The sequence below is a fragment of the Podarcis vaucheri genome (genome assembly GCF_965113315.1).
Source record: "Podarcis vaucheri genome assembly, chromosome: 12".
Lineage (NCBI taxonomy): Eukaryota > Metazoa > Chordata > Lepidosauria > Squamata > Lacertidae > Podarcis > Podarcis vaucheri.
Window position 1 is genome coordinate 33,867,604 of NC_138750.1, and position 19,309 is coordinate 33,886,912.

The 19,309-nt window shown below is 39.0% G+C and overlaps 1 protein-coding gene across 9 annotated transcripts in view; it reads right to left on the bottom strand.

The window, feature by feature from the left end:
• The window catches only part of PHF14 (PHD finger protein 14), a 136,239-nt gene that overhangs the window by 83,567 nt on the left and 33,363 nt on the right, over positions 1-19,309 (bottom strand). For 8 of the 9 annotated variants that reach the window (XM_082193898.1, XM_082193894.1, XM_082193895.1 and 5 more), the window contains exons 12-15: positions 18,186-18,289; positions 15,878-16,009; positions 9,817-9,985; positions 40-90 (exon numbers count right to left, since the gene is read on the bottom strand). In XM_082193898.1, coding sequence (XP_082050024.1) covers positions 40-90; positions 9,817-9,985; positions 15,878-16,009; positions 18,186-18,289 — 456 coding nt within the window. Of the gene's footprint in view, positions 1-39; positions 91-9,816; positions 9,986-15,877; positions 16,010-18,181; positions 18,290-19,309 lie in introns of all 9 variants that reach the window. The other variant, XM_082193897.1, reaches the window with a different exon arrangement.

Genomic DNA, 19,309 nt, shown 5'->3' on the forward strand with positions numbered 1-19,309 from the left:
AATTTAACTGAAAAGAAACTAATTTCTCAAAATTCCAACCTCAGGTTTTTCCTCTTCAGGAATGTAGCTTCGTTTTCGTCCTCGAGTTCTCTAAAAGTAAATATATTTTAAAATTAATGACATTCAAGCGGAACAGAACAAACCTAGACACCAAGCATGCATGACCTGCTCGTTGTTTCATCTATTTGTGGAATTTAGGGGTGAGTACCAATCCTTACATAGACAAAAAGGCACAGATGAGGTATCAGCAGGCTTGAGTGAAACCCCAAAATCTGTAGAAGTATCAAAAATCTTATGGGGGGAAATGTAAGGAGGGAGGGAAACAGTCCAATGAAGACTGCGTTTGCTCAGCAACCACAGAACACTGAAAAAGTTGGAAAGTGGAATCAGTTGGCTGGGAATGGCTAGTGAAGAGGAAGATATGGCTGCTTCATCCTAGAATATTACTAGATCTTCTAATGCATCAGGAGAGACATTCACACAAACATGTATCTTACATGTGTATTCGCTACAGGCTAATTTGGGGGAATTAGCAGTATTACTCCTCACTGAAACTTTTTTTGGAGATGACTGCATGCACATGAAAAGAACTGTATTGGTTTTGATAACCTTGCTTAATTTGGGGGATTTAGAACAGACCAACCTAAGTGTGCTTGCTCCAGAAAGCCAGAAATAATTGCTGCAATTCTAACATTTATTTGTAAATGAATAAAGGTTTAAAGGTGGTAACTTGCCAATATAAAACAATTTAGAAGTTACAAAAGCAGCCTTGCAGATTTGACATACCACAACAGAAACAACACAGAAAAGAATGGATTAATACATATTGCCTGAGCCATATACTTAAATGTTACTTGAAAGATACAGTGGTACCTCGGGTTACAGATGCTTCAGGTTACAGACTCCGCTAACTCAGAAATAGTACCCAAGGTTAAGAACTTTGCTTCAGAATGAGAACAGAAATCGCGCAGCGGCAGCAGGAGGCCCCATTAGCTAAAGTGGTACCTCAGGTTAAGAACAGTTTCAGGTTAAGAACGGACCTCCAGAACGAATTAAGTTCTTAACCCGAGGTACCACTGTATTGGGAAGAGACTAAAGGTGGAGAGCTGCCTAACAGGGATTCATGAGGCAGAGTCTTAAAGATCCAGCTTTGCTTTGGGGAAAACAAAAGAACCAAGAAGGGGGGAAAGGTTACATGTATAGTATAGGCAACCTCTGATTTCCACGGGGGTTGCATTCCGGGTCACTGTGCACTTGCCTGAAATTTAAACACCCTGTTCCGCCCCAGCTCCCATTCCACCCTTTTAGTGACATCTTTTGTTACGTTTCTGGGTTACTTCTGGGTTTAGTATTGTGCGTGTGTGAACAATTGCATACATATTAGTCATGCCTAAAATTGGGGCTGCCTGTAGCAGAAATCCTGTTTTACAACAACTAGGTAAGAGTAAGACTGGGAAGATACAGGAGATGAACAGGACATGAATCTGGCAGTGAATTCTGAATCTGAAAACTAAGATGTGCTGGCAGCCTATATTTTGTAATCATTAACACTTTAAATTATCTTTCTTCTAATAGACAGAGTACTTTGTCCCCTGAGATTCTGGCAAAAACAGTTCATATGCCTAAACAGAGAAGAGGGCCAAACTGTGATGTAAGAGTATTGATCACTTCATGCCATTATCACTCCATTCCAGCTTTGGTATACTTCCTAAAAGATGGGCAACCAGTTGATGGCAACATGCATACATTCATGTCTCCAATCAAAAAATCAACAAGGTATTTCATTTGCTTGGTAGCCTTCCCATAATCCGGATAAAAAATACTGTGCGACAAAACCACCTCTATACTGCAAAAGCTTAATACTCTATTTATTTCAGAAATAGTAAGCTATGCTTTCCAAATCAATCTTTAAGTACCTGCTCAGCTTAAGGTACTTAAATACCATTAAAAACATTTTAAGCAACAAGAATTAGCCCCCCCCCCCCGTTAAACCCACATAGTGTGTGCTGAAGACACACTAACTGTTTTAAGATACTAAGAGTCTGATAGCTGGTAGATATTGCCTGTTCTTATCTTCTTGTAGGGAAGAGAAAAGAACCAATAGTTTATAAATATCTCCAATGCCCAAGATGTCTCTTATGTATATATAGTACAAACACATGCTAAATTTATGGCTTTTAAAAAACTTCGTACCAACATAAAATGATTTTCCCACCCCCAAAATAAAAGAGGTGAATTGGTGGGCTCTTGTCTCGTGGGGTTCACATATAAAATGCTTACAAAACCTTAGTGGAGACTGCATTATTATGTCTAGGTTGATTAAATGTATTCCTTATACATGAAACAATTAACATAACTCATAAAGGGCACATATAGTTGGCTGCACATGCATGCCTTGAAAATTTACGCCACCAGTTGACATGCACCTCTTGAAAATTCAGTGAGACATTAAGTGCAAAAAGTGCCTCTGAACTAGGGGAATTCCAATTGTTCAATGTTAACTAGGGCAATTAAAGCAAGCCCTATTGTCAAATTATACAGCTTTAAATTGATGCAGACTGAAATGCATACAAAGACTGATGCCAACAGCTATTGGCAGACAGTCCTGAAGCATACTAATTATATAACAGCATTAAAAGACATATGGAAATACCAAAACTTTTTTTAAAAAAATATATAAAACAAGCAAGCATGGAAAACAAATTGTTGATTCAAGCACTCCATTTATAAAAATGGAAATCTGCAACATATTTCAGCAAAGTGCAACACCATCTGCTTTCATTGGCCACTAGCATACAGCAGATGGAACGGTTATCACACCAGAAGAGGCAACTATTTCAACACTGCCAATTGGTGGTGCAACATAATTTAATTTAGTTTACACTTACAATGTCAAGGAAAGGAAACCAACTAAAAAGCATGAAAGGGCTCAGTGAACCAAAACAACATTCTTTAAGTTTGCAGATCAAGCAAACAAGTCACATCCAGAAGTCCAGATTGAGATAAATGAGCAATCTTTTTACATGGCAATATTAATAGCACCATTCAGGGAACAATAAATCTATTTCACAACATTATAAAAAGCTTGATCAACCCTGGTCAGGAGTGCATGTACTCTGGTATCTTGTCTGACAGAGATCATTTCTGGACACTGAAGGAAAACGATTATGCATTATTATGAAACTTCAATCTTTATCCATCACTTCCAGACGATGGCGATTTATGTTCGAAAATGTTCTTCACTAGAAGTGCTATGCCCTTCTCTCAGTTGACACTCCTTTCAATTAGGTCTGCTGGTCTTTTCTAGAACCTATTTACTTGCCAATATCAGAACCTGATTGCTGTAAAAGGAATTATCTAGAAGTTTTAAACCAGTAGCATATAAAATGAGGGGTCCTCTAAAATTAGCATTATATAAAATAGTAAGTACCACCCAATGTATATTTCAAATAATTTATTATTTCTTATGAACATACTTTCACACACTAAAACGTATCCCAGGGATGCTTCAGATTTTGTTTGGTCCATATTTTTTAAAGTAAACAGACCCGCTTCACATCTCCTGGACTGTAACTTATTTAAATTTTGATTTTCACACTTTCCAAATTTTGAGACATACTTCTCAGTTCTAAAAATATGTCAAAATGCGTATTTTAGGGTAAAACACATTGGGCAAGATTATGATTTTTAATCAGTTTTTTTAAAAGACACCATTTGCAGATTTATGCAGAAACAGAGCAGAAGATTCCTGGGGGTTCGACTAGATAATCCTCAGGGTCCTTTCCAACTCTACAATTCTATGATTCTACGAACAGACTTATGAATGAATACATAAGTGCTTTACATGTAGAAGGTTCCAGGGTTTATCTCTGGCATACTAGTTACAATAATCAGGGTAGCCGGTGAAGCAAAATACCTCTATTGGGAACTCTGGAGAGTTGCCACTAGTCACAGTAGAGGGGACTAGGCTAGACAAATTATGATGATGATTGTTTACATGTCCAAATGGCTTCTAAGTGGTTCACAACTATAAAAACAATTATAAAATCCATACATAATTAAAATACACAATAAAACAGTTCAATCAAAGCATTAAAACATTCTTAATTAAAACCTGTAATAAAACAAGTCAGTTAAATTAAAACAATTAAAAAACAATTTAAACAATGAGATCAGAAGGTCAAATTTAGGAGAATGCTTGCCTAAAGAGGTGTGTTTTCAAGAGCCGTCAGAATGCCAATACTGATGGAATTTCAGGAGGGAGGATATTCCACAAAACTGGTTTCACCAGTGGAAAAAATCCATCCAAAAGCCTGTAATCAGCAGGGCCCTAGCAAAACAGAATTCTATTTACTGATCTTAATGCCATCAGTAAGCAATGGAGGAGAACATGGTTTTTCAGGTAACTTGGTGTGCAGTTATTTAGGGCTTTCTATGTAAGTAGCAGGACCTTAAAGGCTCAGTAGCAAATAGGCAGCCAGCGCAATTCCCTCAGCACTGGTGTGACATGTCCCCAATAAGGAGCACCACTCACCATCTGGACGCCACTAGTTACAGCCTCCAGGTCAGCTGCAAGGAAAGACTCATGTAGAGTGCATTACAATAGTCCAAAGTATGTATCACAGTGGCCAGATTATGCCTGTCCAGTAAAGGATGCAGCTGACACATCAGCCCAAGCTGGTGACAGGCGTTCTTCACCAGAGGCCACTTGGGTCTCCATGGACAAAGATGGTTCCAAGATCACTCCTAAGGTGTATACTTGTGCCTTCAGAGGGAGTAGAACCCATCTAGAACAAGCAAACTCTCGGTCTCACTGATGTGGTTTAAAGGAGAGCAGAGAAGTATGTTTGGCACCAGCTGGGCTGCAGGAGTTGCCAGACGAAGGCATACAAGGCACCACCCAACCATCTTAGGAACTCCACTCTGGATTTGTAAAGGGTTTACTCTTTAGCCTTTTCTTCCCCCAAAGGTGCCCCACAAGGCAGCAGGGGTTTAGGATGTTTTCCTTCTCCTAGATGAGCGACTTTCCCAGGTTGACGAGCCCCACCTGCCCCTCACCTCCCTCTATGGTACGTACAGAAGCTGCTTTCTTGACTGTTGGATCCACAATTGGTCTTATCTGCTCAATTGACGAGAGCCTGTCTTCGCATGTACAGTGGTACCTTGGGTTAAGAACTTAATTCGTTCTGGAGGTCTGTTCTTAACCTGAAACTGTTCTTAACCTGAAGCACCGCTTTAGCTAATGGGGCCTCCTGCTGCCGCTGCGCCACCAGCACATGATTTCTGTTCTCATCCTGAAGCAAAGTTCTTAACCCGAGGTACTATTTCTGGGTTAGCGGAGCCTGTAACCTGAAGCATATATAACCCGAGGTACCACTGTAGTGGAGGTCCCTACCTCACTGAGGGTTTGAGAACCTTCACTTGGTTTAGCTGCCCAGTCAAAGCTGTTCCAAGGGTTTGGCCACTGTTGCATGCTGACAGCTTCTAGTAGCCACAGGTGAGCAATGAGTGCCCTGGTCCAACCTTAGAAAACCACATACCAATGGGTGCTGCCTGTTGCTTCTTCATTGAAAAAGCACTGGTTTACAATGCTGTATAGATTTCTTCAAAACTAATTCTCCCATTTCTCATACCATTTCACATTGATCCATAGTCTTTTAGCAGATCAAGGAGCATCCTCCAAGGACCATACAATGCAAGTACAGAGGGGTTGGTGGCAACTTAATGGTCCTATTAGCAAACAGACAAGCACAACTCTCTGTGTCTGTCAAACTGGCAGTATTTCTGCCAATTAGAGAGAGAGCTCCTTTGCTTCTTTTTGGAAAGTCATTATGGACAACTGAACGTTGCTTATAATGTAAACCTTCTAACATAGATCAGCTCTATAAAACAGTCTTTCTGCTGCTAAAATGGTGTGAATTTTTTTAATGGTTGGTCAAGCCTAAAATCAGCCACAGACAAGCTGTTAACCCCAATATATGTAAGGAAATTAGGTAATTGGTTTCAGACATCTCCAAAGCCTATCCACTGTCGAGAAAGATGCTGTTAAGGTTTCTTTTCCTTGGGAAGATAGTGGGACTTTTCTTTATTATTTTAAGAAATCCCCTCGCCAAAAAATCATGTCAGTTATCAATCTGCCAAAATTACAATGTAGTGAAAGGTATTTATTTAAAGCTTGGTCTTTGAATGGCTAGCTAAACTTTAATCGCATTTTAAAGCTGTTTTAATTATGATGGTGAAATTTGAATTCCCCCCTTTTACTGTTTTATTGCCTGTGTTTGATCGACACTTTAGCCACTTTAGTATTTACATGGTGAGCTAGAAATTTAGTGAATAGAAAAGTGGGGGGCATTCATGTTTTAGAATGCGAAAGTGCAGGGAGCTGGACATACTGCCTCCAGCACCTTGCCTGCCTCAGCTGATTGCATAAGCGGAAACTGATCCTACACCTCATCCTCAATAATGGCACTGGGTACTTCAACTAGAGTCGTAAGAAGTGCAGAGTCAACATCACTCTGAAGTTGAGCGACTTTATCTTCAAAGTGAGTAGCCAGTTGGTCACATCAGATCTTTTGAGTGTTCCAGCAATCCCTTCCCCAGTGGGAATCAGTAACCTAAGGACCATCTAAAATAACTCTGCTAGTCAGCTATAAGAAGATGCAATGCAAGCTGTAAAATTAGCCTTTTTTACAGCCTAAAAATACTGAAAATATTCACACCTGCTAAAGCTCATCAGCCTGATCTGCCACCCTCCATCCGCCCCAATTTAGATTTTCGCTTTAGGGTCATAGTTATAGCACCTGGTAGTTTTATATTTCTTTAATTAAAATCAAATGTAATTAATTCAGACTTGCATCATGAAAACTTTGACCATCTGTGGAAGGGTTTTCATCTACCACTGCCCTTGGGTTGACATCCTAAAGATATATTACTATGTCTTGTAGCTTGTTCCCCAGTTATAACCAAGACTGTTTCTAAAAGGATAATTTTAAAGTCGGAGTAAGAAATGTAAACCTGAGTTTACATGGAGGGATTTCTTGACTGTGATCCCCATTTATGAAGGTTCTCTCTAAGAGACTCAACCTAGTGCAGACTCTTGATGTCCTTTTGGCACCACACATTGACTTTTTGATTTTCCCAGACACTTATTTATATCTGTGGAAGAATTGTTTTAACTGCTGCTTTCATTCTGCTCTTTCTTCACTATTATATTTATTTATTAACTGGTGATTTTATTGTTTTAAGTGTGAAATAAAAGCGAATAAAACATAAAAACGGTTTTTAAAATTTGATTTATGAATGAAAGGAGGATATTCAATGATAAAGAGCAAAAGTGTCAGGTCAAAGAGGATCAAAAAGATAGACAGTAGGTGGCACACTTGAACAGTTCTTGAGCAGCTTACCAATATCAGGACCAATCAAAATTTTGGAACTTTATTTCCATTTCGGGAAGAAAAAAATGGATAGCTATGGGCTGGGCAAGGCAGTGCTAACAAAGAATGTTACAACTGGTAAGATTAGAGAGGTAAATGTTGCTCCTACTCTGAGCAAACTCATTGAAAACAATGTACATGCCTAATGTACACTGTACGTTCAATGTAAACACATCAAAATTAATGAACCTGCTATTGACTACAACCAAAAGTTTCTACTTCAAACTTAAAATTAAGTAGCAATAATAAAATAAATGATACAAATGAAACAAAAAATAACTATGGGATGGGGAATTGACTGAAATGGAGTTTGTGTAAATAACTGCAATATAATGGAATAAATGGAAGAGATATTCAAGTATAGGCAAGACTGGCAGTTGTCATACCACGTAAGCAAAGGAAACACAGATTTTTGAAATTTCAACAAATATGCTGTAGTGAAAAGTTTGTTCATACTTCAATGTCTGGAGTTGGCATTTTGCTACTTAAATTCATCTAACTCATCTGGCTAGGGCAAGAACAAATGGCAAGTGTTTTTGCAATTATCTATGTATATTTCTCTCTCTCTCTCTCTCTCTCTCACACACACACACACACACATAATATTGTTTTGACAAAATGCACTCCTTAATTATGAGGGCTTGCTCTTTGTTTTGTTTTTTAAAGAGGTAGAACACAAATTGCTTTTTTTATCCAGAACAGTACTCCCTCTTCTTAAACGGAAACACAGAATGCTGTCTTGCATTAATAAAGGCAATATAAACAGTACTAGACGGAGAACGTTTTCTATAAAATAGCACTTAATCACCCACAGCAGGCCACAGTCTACACAGAGAAGGTTAATCTTGTCAAGGCAAGCAAACCACACAAGCATCCCAGAACGAGGGATTTAAGTGACTCAAGTTTATTGTCTAACTTTGACAAGCTGCTGCGGTAAGACCTCATTAAAAATAGATTAGTTACAGCATACGTAACATGTTTGCCACAAGACAAATTTACTGGATAAATATAAAAATTCTCTCATACACCTTTGTCTCAGAGGATCAGAACAAAGTTTGCAAAAGCATCAAGTAACTTTGCCATTAGAGAGGGAAGCAAACCCTCCCAACATTCTATGTCCCAGGCAAGCATGTCAGCGTTCGGGAGAGGGTAGGAACAAACAGCCCCCCAAACCCATTCTATTGAAAATGTGTCCATCCACTGCTCTGAAATAATTTGCTTCTTCAAAGAAGCACAGGCATGACTTACCCAGCCAAGTAAATGTAAGCACAGAAGGAGGTATCCAACTGTGGTGTCCTGTTTGTGCAAGCGGAACTTCACCACCTCCCAAGCAGCCCCAAAGTACCGTATTTTTCGCTCTATAACACGCACCCGACCATAACACGCATGTAGTTTTTAGAGGAGGAAAATCCGTAGGCATGCCACCCGTAGGAACTTCCTCCATAACACGCACAGACATTTCCCCTTACTTTCTAGGAGGAAAAAAGTGTGTGTTATGGTGCAAAAAATACGGTATTTTTCAGAGGGCCAGTGGATAAAGGAAGGGGAATCCAATTGTGTCCACTAGTATGGCACTGGATCCCACCCAGAAGCATTTTCTCAAGAAGAAAGTGTCTTGCAATTCCTCCACATTCATAGGTGTGGCAGAATACAGTGGTACCTCTGGTTATGAATGCTTCTGGTTACGCACACTTCAGGTTACGAGCTCTGCTAACCCGGAAGTAGCTGCTCCTGGTTGCGAACTTTGCCCCAGGATGGGAACGGAAATTGCGCGTCAGAGGCATGCGCGCAGCGGGAGGCCCCATTAGCGAAAGCACACCTCAGGATAAGAACAGTTTCAGGTTAAGAATGGACCTCCGGAACAAATTAAGTTCGTAACCAGAGGTACCACTGTAAATTTTGAGCACACATATTCATATGTATAGACATTTGCATGGCCTACTTTTGACACATGACCATCTCAGAACACAGAGCAGTGACCCTTGTATGAAAGTGCTGTTGCATTAATATTTATCAGAATGTGCAGAACAGAAGTCTGGACATGCAACATTTAAGGGCATTTATTCCTTACCACTAGAAATTCGTTAAGGAACCACTTTATGAGTTTTAATGTTTTTAAATATGCTTATTTGCTGCCACCCTCCGCAAACTTTAATAGTCAAAGATATATAAAATAAACCTAAAAATAAAATCTTCAGGGTATTTTATGTTTCATAGCTGAAGCAAGTATCTGATGTCTAACATGTTTCACATGTCTTTGGGGAAAAAGCTAGAACATAATAAATTACATTCATCTTTCACATAGAGGTTCTTGGCACTTAAAAAAATAAAAATTAAAAAACAGGAGACAGATTTGTGCCGCTCTGACCGAGCTGTCATTTACCGTGTTTCGGACAGGAATCTTCTTTGGTTCTGGGGGCACATCCTGTGGAACAAATTTCACTGGCTCCTTAATCTGTCTCCTTGATCGCTTAGTTCCATCTGGTAAAGTTTCCATGGCAATGTCGGCTTCCATGTCACTGCTACCTGCTTGGTCGCACTCTGAACACTGCCTGGGAGGACAAAAAAAAATCAAACTCAAGACAGCAGCTGCTAAAGCAAAATAAGAGCATGCAGGCTGAAAAGCAAGAGCCAAAGACCGAAAAGGGTAATTCTTACAGTGTAAAAGAGCCCCAAATACAAAGAGAAAGACTTATACATGCAACAAGACTTTTGCTTTCTTCTCTGAATGGTATATCCCATGATACCAAAAGCTACTACTTACACTCAAGTTTAAAAACAGCTTGCACAGGAGCGTTTGGGGTGAGGGGAGAAGAGGGCTGTTTGGGGGAAAATAGCTTAACTCTGTCCTGTGCTCTGGGGTTCCAAGCCACGGTACATGTATAGAGATATATATCACTCAGCAAGACTCTTCTCCATCTTCCACCATTAAAGGATCCAGTAGCCAACATTCATTGGAAACAGAATTGCTTCGCAGAGGGGGGAATCAATTAATTACTTCAAAAAGGCAATCCTATGCAAACGGACTAATGATGAGATATCATTTAGCATAAATCCAGAGCTTGCTGCAAAGAAGTTTGGGGGCAGTCCCTATCAGCAACACTTTAGTCACACATAAAAGTCTCCTAGAATACAGTGGTGCCTCGCAGGACGAACTTAATCCGTTCCGCGAGTCTCTTCGTCTAGCGTTTTTTTCGTCTTGCAAAGCAACCCTATTAGCGGCTTAGTGGATTAGTGCTATTAGCGGTTTAGCGGCTATTAAAGGCTTAGCGGATTAGCGGCTAAAAGGCTATTAGCGGCTTAGCGGATTAGAAAAGGGGGGAGCGGAAAAAAAATTGGAACACTTGCAAGACGTTTTCGTCTTGCAAAGCAAGCCCATAGGGAAAATCGTCTTGCGAAGAAGCTCAAAAACGGAAAACCCTTTCGTCTAGCAGGTTTTCCGTCTTGTGAGGCATTCGTCTTGCGGGGCACCACCGTACTTAAGAAAATTAATTCAGACAAAGATGCTTTTGGAACGAATATTTTAGGCATTCTAGCTGTAATTTGCAAATGTTAATCGATTATTGTTTCTGAACAATTGCACTCATGGAAAACATTGAGACTACAAGCCTATGTCAATAATGCCTATCAACTAGAGTCCACATTTTACTCTACAGGTGAATAAAGCAGAAATTCTGCTGTACCTTAACTATTAAACCCTTTTTATTTTTTGCAGGGGCTAGGAGACACTATTAATCTGCTACAAACCCCTTCAGTTTGCAATCCTAAAGCTTCCACTAGAGAGTAGGCCCCAATGGATTCAGTGCATATTCATTCTGAGTAAACATATTTAGAATTGGGGTAACTGGAAATCAAAGTAATAAAATAAAATAAAAGCAAAACCTGAGGCCCTCTCTGCCACAAAGTAAATTAAGGCCTATGCTGGTATTAACCTGTGGCATAAAGAACCTATTTCCTAATATAGTTGAAATGGCCTCTTTAAAATGACAGACAGAATACAGTGGAAAATGGCCCGATTTGACTGTGTCTGCACTCAGAATTGCTCTCTTGTATTATCCACTTATATAGTTTCCATTGCTAACAGAGCATTTGACTTGCATTGCTGGTGCCTTCTCATGCACACATATGTAATACACAATTCCTTTTTCTCATGCTTTCATTCATGAGGCCTGGAAAAGTTATGCTGTCTATGGAACCTGTGAAAAGAAGTCAATCTTCCTAAATTGACTTTCAAAAAAATGTATATTAAAACCCACGTTTCCAAGGATTGTTACAGCTACATAATGCAAGCATGAAATGAATAAAGTAAAGAAGAAGCTGTGAACAAGGAAAGGGAGAACACAAACCATTGAATCGTTTTACATGTGATGACAAATCCTACAATTTATAGAGATTCCTGCACATATTACATTCAGCTATAAATTTCAGCATTTTCATTCTTCCTCAATACAAAGCTGTTACAATCATATATGTACCATGCTAGGGCAATGACATACAAGCTTATTGGCCTCCCAGCCCAGAAATCCAATTAGGAAATGTGTCAGTTTGCAAACGGCCACCAACAACCACTATCACCAACTTCAACCCAAATTCTATCAATAGTAAAAAAGAAGAAGAATTAAATTTAAAAAAAATATGGTACTACATACTAGATAATAATGAACAGAGCTGATGTTCCAGGGGTTAATGGGAGTAACATTTGAAACACCAGGTGTACTACAAACAGCCGGGACAATGTTCTGTTGTACATAACACATATAGTTATACATTCTTTCTACTGATCTTGAAGAGAATTTACAAAGACATATCTAAAGATGAAAAGGATGCAATCAATAAGGCTCCGTTTCTCTTTTAGAATCGTATCTCACTGAATATACCCTAGCTAAATTAAAAAGGAAAGACAAGTTTGTGATCCGAAGTCTAGCTGAAGCATGAAATTCATAGCAAACACATGCCATCTTTTTGAAAGAAAAGTCTTGCTACCTCCCCCTGACCTATTACCACTGAGACGTTTGGTTTATGTCCTCTTGATCTGATAGCTTTATGTCCTCTTGATCCAAATGAACCTTTTCAATATGATTAAACAGCAAAATAATCTGGGTATTGGAAGTCATCCTTGCTTAGATGTAATGCAGTGACAGTGAATTTGTAAATGGGACAACCGGAAAATTCAAGAAAAGTCCGGGCACTTAGAAAGCAATGAAGTTAAGGGAGCTACCCCTAAATTAAAGTTATATTTTTGGGGGGAGGAACCCTCCTCCTCTCATTTCTAATCTCGAAAAGAAGAAGAGTATTCAAAGAATAAAAGAGGGTACACCATACAATGAGGAAGGGTGTGTGTAACCCGGGAAATACAAGTATCTTCTGCAGTTACGTTTTCAAGGTCTTCTCTGATAAAAAATATGGTCCAAAACATAATTTAATCCAAACTATTACTCAGGACTTGTTCCCAGTTAAGGTTATTTACAACTGCACACTAAAATAATAAATGTGAAGAATCTCAGGATAGTTAATCAGCTGGATCTCATTCAGAATATATAGACCTAACCCGAAAAGTACATATTTTACTTGATGGTTTCACAGTCAAAAGAACAGGGTGGGTTCCAAAAGCATATATCCCAAGTGTCAAAGACTAGGGCAAACAGATGTGCCTTCAGTTTAAGAGGAAAGCTGTATAACGAAGGTGCCAGATGTATCTCTGTGGGAAGGGAAATGCACAACCTAGGAGCTGCTACACAGAATGCCCTCTCCCAGGTCACCACCTCCTGAACTCTTGTGGATGATGGAACTATCAAGAGGGCCCCCTCTGCTGATCATAAAACCAGAGGGGGTCTGTAAGAGAGGGAAGGATAACATCCTTCTGATATTTGGGGCCTTAGTCATTTAGGACTACATGAGCCCATTGAATTTGGCCCAGAAACAAATGCACAATCAAGGCAGCTTTGTTTTAGAACAAAGTTATATGGGTTCTAAAGGGAAACACAAACAGCTGCACTTTGGACAAGTTGAAATTTCCAAGTCATCTTCAAGGGCAATGACAGAGGGTGCACTGATTGAGAAATAGGGATCACATCCAACACTGCAACTCTGCTGGCACCAGATGCCCATAAGGAGAATGGAATTTAGTCTTTCTCTCTCATGCCATCCAACCTGCTCCACTCCCTCTAAATTAGTTCCGGAGAGAGCAAATTTCTGGGGGGTGTACCAAGGGTGGGGGGAGAGGAAAGGAACGAAAATAGAAGTTCTCCTGCACCAGCCAAAAGGGGGTCCCTTCCAACTCCACAATTCTCTGATTTATGTTTAAACATAAATATAAATGGTTTGTGGAACTAAATAGTCTTGATTATAGTAGGACCATGAAAAGCAAGGAGGTGTGTTTATTGTAGAACTACATACTGCAACCCTGTGCAAGAAAGATGACATCCACTGTCAGAAGTGGAAAGGAGATATTGCCCACATCAGGTGTTCTCAAGTGCTGCAACACTCAGTCCACTCTATGTAAGCAACTGATGTCCTGTAGCAGTGTCGAAGACTGCCACTCCTTTATTTTGTTCCATACATTGTAATGGAAGCTGATGAAAATTGAGCTACTTACCATCGCATAGCCTCAGCCTATTTCTTGCTCATGTTACAATATGACAAAACCAGAACAAAACCCAAGACCTGAATAGTACAAGAATATGACTACTAACTTCCCCAAGTGTTAGTAGTTGTTGAAATTCAAAAAACTCTTTAAGACATATAAGCTATATAGAGGCTTGAAATAATGCTGTAATACTCCTAGTACTTATACCAGTTTATATGAGCAAACTGAACTGTTAATGTTTGGCTACTATTACCAACTCATTTTTGGCATCTGTACATCTTTCCTCTCCAGTTTCTAGTTACATGGAATTCACAAAATGATTGCTAAACCAAGTCTTGATTTTGGGACTTGCAGCAACATTTTGCAATATGCTTCTGGTCAATTCAAAATTACCAAATGGAAAACACCTAATGGAAATAAGGGAGAATGCTGTTTGGATCGCTATAATATAGATCAAATAGTGTATGAAATAATGTGGATGATCCAATCATCTTTAAAATTCTGCAAAAATCCCGGGAAAAGTGTAGACACAACATTGGTACCACACAATTACAGCATTAGAAACAAATTGTGGGAACATGCACAGCCTTTCTGAGGGCTGAATTCCTTCTCACCTTAATTAGCAATAAAAGAACTGATGACATTAACACTAACCAGCGGTTTCATACAGCCAGGGATTCAAACCACAATGTAATGCTCATTTCAGACTCTAGGTAAAACAAGAATCTTAGATAGCATTACCTATATTTAGGGTTAGTACAATTTCCCCTAACAGTGTAAAAGTAAAACAACAGTGGAAAATTCCCTTTCTTGATGTGAAAGCTCAGACCCAGGAGACAAATGTGGCCATGTGGCGTCTCATTTGGCTTTTGGCGTTTCCCCAGGTAACACACCCTCCACAGCCATGCCCCACTTGCCAGTCCTGCTTTAGTGTTCCTATCTAGCTACAGTGGTGCCCCGCAAGACGAATGCCTCGCAAGACGGAAAACCCGCTAGACGAAAGGGTTTTCTATTTTGGAGGTGCTTCGCAAAACGAATTTCCTATGGGCTTGCTTCGCAAGACGAAAATGTCTTGCGAGTTCCTGCGGGTTTTTTTTCCTTTCCCCCCTTTTCCCAAGCCACTAAGCCGCTTATCAGCTGATCCGCTAAGCCCGCTAAGCCGCTAATAGTGCTAATCTGCTAAGACGCTAATGGGCTTGCTTCGCAAGGCGAAAAAACCGCAAGACGAAGAGACTCGCGGAACGGATTCTTTTCGTCTTGCGAGGCACCACTGTATAATGAACCCTTGAACTCAAATGATGCACCTTACTATCCTGAACAGGGAAAAGAAAAACTAGCCTACTTTACGGCTTAGCTGGTAATGCATGAGACGGTTAATCCCAGGGTTGTGGGTTCAAGCCCCATGCTGGGCAAAAGATTCCTGCATTGCATGGGGTTGGACCAGATGAGCCTCGTGGTCCCTTCCAGCTTTACCATTCTACATACAAGAGTACAATTCACAATGGTTGCTCTGCCCATATTTGCCTCTGGCATGTGGCCTCTGGAAAGTTGCCTATGCAGGAATAAGGCCCTTGGGTTGAAAAGGGGTCTTCACTCCTTCATTAGTCCACAGTAAGTTTTTTTATTGTTTTTTTAAAGGAAACAAAATAAACCCAAGGTACAAATACGTGATGAAAGGGTGGATCTTTGTTTTGCAAATTGTCTGTAGTCAACAATCAATATAGAACTCCAACTTTCAGTAAAAAAAAATAAAAATCCTTGCTGATAAAGACACAGAACAAAAACCTTAGGAATAGAAAAACCGCTGATAGACTGAGGCCCTCATATTTGTAGTACAATGCATTTACAATATTCTTACCAGTAACTGTTTTTAGTCTTCCTTGGCATCCTTGAAAGTGGAGGGTCCAGACATCCAAGATGATAATGGAGTTTACAAGTATCACACAGCAAAAGGAGGTGTTGATCATGGTTCTTCTTGCAAATCCCACAACTTGGAAATGCAGGAAAAAAGTTTCATTTGAGATAATGCATATACTTTACTGAATCATCTCAATGTTTACATGGGGTAAGATCCAGAGAACCCCATGCATGAGCAGAAGGCATTTCCGCTTGTGCAAAGGGTGGTCCTCAATTTCAGCTAATTCCCCACTCCAGTGGCCCTTCACATCACATCCCACAATGTTTTGAAGGGTCTTTGGACCCTCAGGAGCAGCCAGGAGGCGCAGAGCGGGCGGGCATTAAGGCACTGCACCAGAAAGGAGACAGCAAAGCCCTGTTGTGCAAGTGAAACTAAGCACTTCTCTGGATTCAAGCCATCATTAATATTTCCCTAATATTTGCTAGATATTTGTGACTTCTGATATACTGATTTTTATATATTATTTCCCTTAAATTCACATTGAGGCAGAAGGTTGGCCTGAATTTAAATCCCTCACCAGCTATTAGAAAACCACGGGGGCCTGCAAATAAAATATTTCAAACTTAAGTCCTCATCTGTAAAAATAATATCCTTTGAATTCACTTACTTTAAACTATTCACTTACTTTGAATAGTTGCTGGGAGAATGAATGCAATTTAATTGTAATGATATTTGTATTTTACAAAGGATGTAATATTATGACTCCTATTATTGTAAATTAATGAAGGATTGCAAATAAAACATTTTATGTCAGAATAAAGACGAAGCAAATATGCAGTAAAATAAAAATAACCGTTGTGATGGAAAACACCCTCATCCTTGGACATGCTAGTCATGTAAAAAAAAGTTCAGCAGCAACATTTTTTAATCACTTGTACATCAAGTCCACAAGGTCATCCAGCAGAGGTACCCCCATTTGGTAAACATCATCCCAGAACAAATTAACATTCAACAGAAAAATTCAGCAATTCATAAAAATGTGAACCATGTGACAAGAGTGCATAATTTTAAATATACTGTAGTTAACTAGCATAAGATTCAGGGAAGTATTTCGTCTCACCACACAAAATTAACAGGTAGATGTCATTACCACAAGACATGGTGATGACCACTAGCTAAAGGGCTTTAAAAAAACTTTAGACAAATTCATGGAGGGCTGTGGCATCAATGGCTATTAGCCACAATAGATAACTGGGTATATTCATATATAGAAAGTATATACTTCTGACTACTGGATACAGGAAACAAACAAGAGATGGCTACCACTATCATTATCCACTGAGAGCTCTTCAAAAATATCTGGCAAGTCACTAATGGAGACAGATCAAGCAAGGATGTTTTCATGTTCCTAAAAGCATTTGTAGTTGTTATAGGACATAATGCAGTCAAATGCTCCCCACAAAGAAACACAAGGTGGTATTAAATGCTTCTAGAGATTGCTAGACTGATTTTTGTTAGTCACTGAAAATTTAAGGAGATACTTTTTATTAGCCAAATTGAGGGCATTCCATGAATCTTTAGATGCATTTGAACTGGTTAACCAAATATGGACCCAGTTCTTGCACTTACAAAGAACTCTTTGTCACTGGGTTATGACCAATCTGAATGGTGAAACCCCATACAGTGAGTAAATATTCTAACTGTTATAATTGTATTTTATCTTGCAGAAAGGTAGCTTTTATATGGAGTATATGTTTCAATACTTGTATCAAATATTTATTTATTTTTTAAAAAACCAACCATAATGGTAAATGGTAAAAAGAACTAAACATATAACAATGAGTAAATACATCAATTACTCAACAATATATTAACCTGAATTATGAAAATTACTAGACTTGAGGATCAAATATGCTTTGTTATATTAGGGCTTAATAAACCGTTTAAGTTCATAATAATTTCATTCAGACCTTGCTGGTCGATTTTAAATGCAAAACTTTTAATGTTTGAAGGTTCTCAACCATATATCACAAAACAGATTAAAATCTCAGGTATAAAAGGAATTTCCTTCTGAAGTGCTGCCAATGGATAGAGAAAATCTCAGTAATGATGTCTGGGACTCTGATGATAGTTATAACATTTCTTTAAAAAAAAAAAGATTTTAAATGAATCAAGTTAGCTGCCTTACAACAGTGGTGTCCAGGAGTAAAGACATTTTATTCAGTTGTTTGGAATAAAAAAAATACTTATAAAGGTCTCTTACTCTATCCATAATCTATGTCTATTGTGCTGTGTTTCTACTACTTGCCTATAGAGAACTGCAGGGAGGGTTGTAGTCTTCTGGGTTCCACCCTCCTTTTTACTCGGCTTTCTTTCCTTGGGCGCTCGCAAAATTGCTGGTATGTTCAATTTCTATTGGGTTTGAAGAAATACAGGATAATTTGTGAGAGGCATATATAACATAACATTCCCCCTCATTTACTGCTCAGCAATCAAAATTTGGCTGTGCCCAATATACTAAAAGTTAGGAGAGAAAACTGCTTAGTCAGGCTGCAAAAATGACTGCACTATATATTCTGTCCCCAAGTGAGCCCTATGAGAAATGAAATTGCATTCACATATTTTCCAATGCAAAAGAGAGAGAGAGAAACCAAAGACATTAAAGCCCTGGCTTTTTAACTTTCCCCCCTTTAACAGAGGGAGCTTTAACAGAGACAGACAAGGACAAGCTGGTTTAGAAGGTTAAAAAGAAAAAGAAAAAAGAAAAATCCACTACACTTCACGAAAGAATATTGAGGCAGTTTATTTTCCTCACCATCCCTGCTACAGTGGTGCTCCATAGGTTAATTAGAAAAATTATCTTATTGGACCAAACTCTGCACAAAGCAGGAGAGATTCTCTTCGGGTTTCTACTAATCTGCAGTATGCTAGCTTCACAGACAGCAACCATCTATCAAAGTCATTTCTCAGTGGCCCTGTGGGCCTGCATCTGTTCAACCAACTGGAAAAAAGTGTCATGCAAGCTGTGCAAATGAAACTACTAGTTTTTATTATTATTAAATGATTGCACCAGGAAACATATTTGTGAAAATTTGATCCCCCCCTTTTCTTTTTAAAAGGGATGAACTTCTTATTAACAAACTTAAATTCCGACTCCCATATATATGAAAGGCCCATAAAAAAACAGGTTATATTAATCATCTGGGCCAGTTTCACAGAACCATCAAGCACTTTGTAAAACCTTGCTAATTCTCAGGTTGAATTAACACTTAGCACAAAAACAAGGATAATTACAAAAAACAGAGCTGGCCAATGGTCCAGTTTCTTAAAAGATCATTTTAACATTTTATAATCTTAAAAAGCCAACTAAGGAGTCAGACAAAAACAAAGATCTGATTATATACTGGAATGACACATTCCCCACTTTCTTGA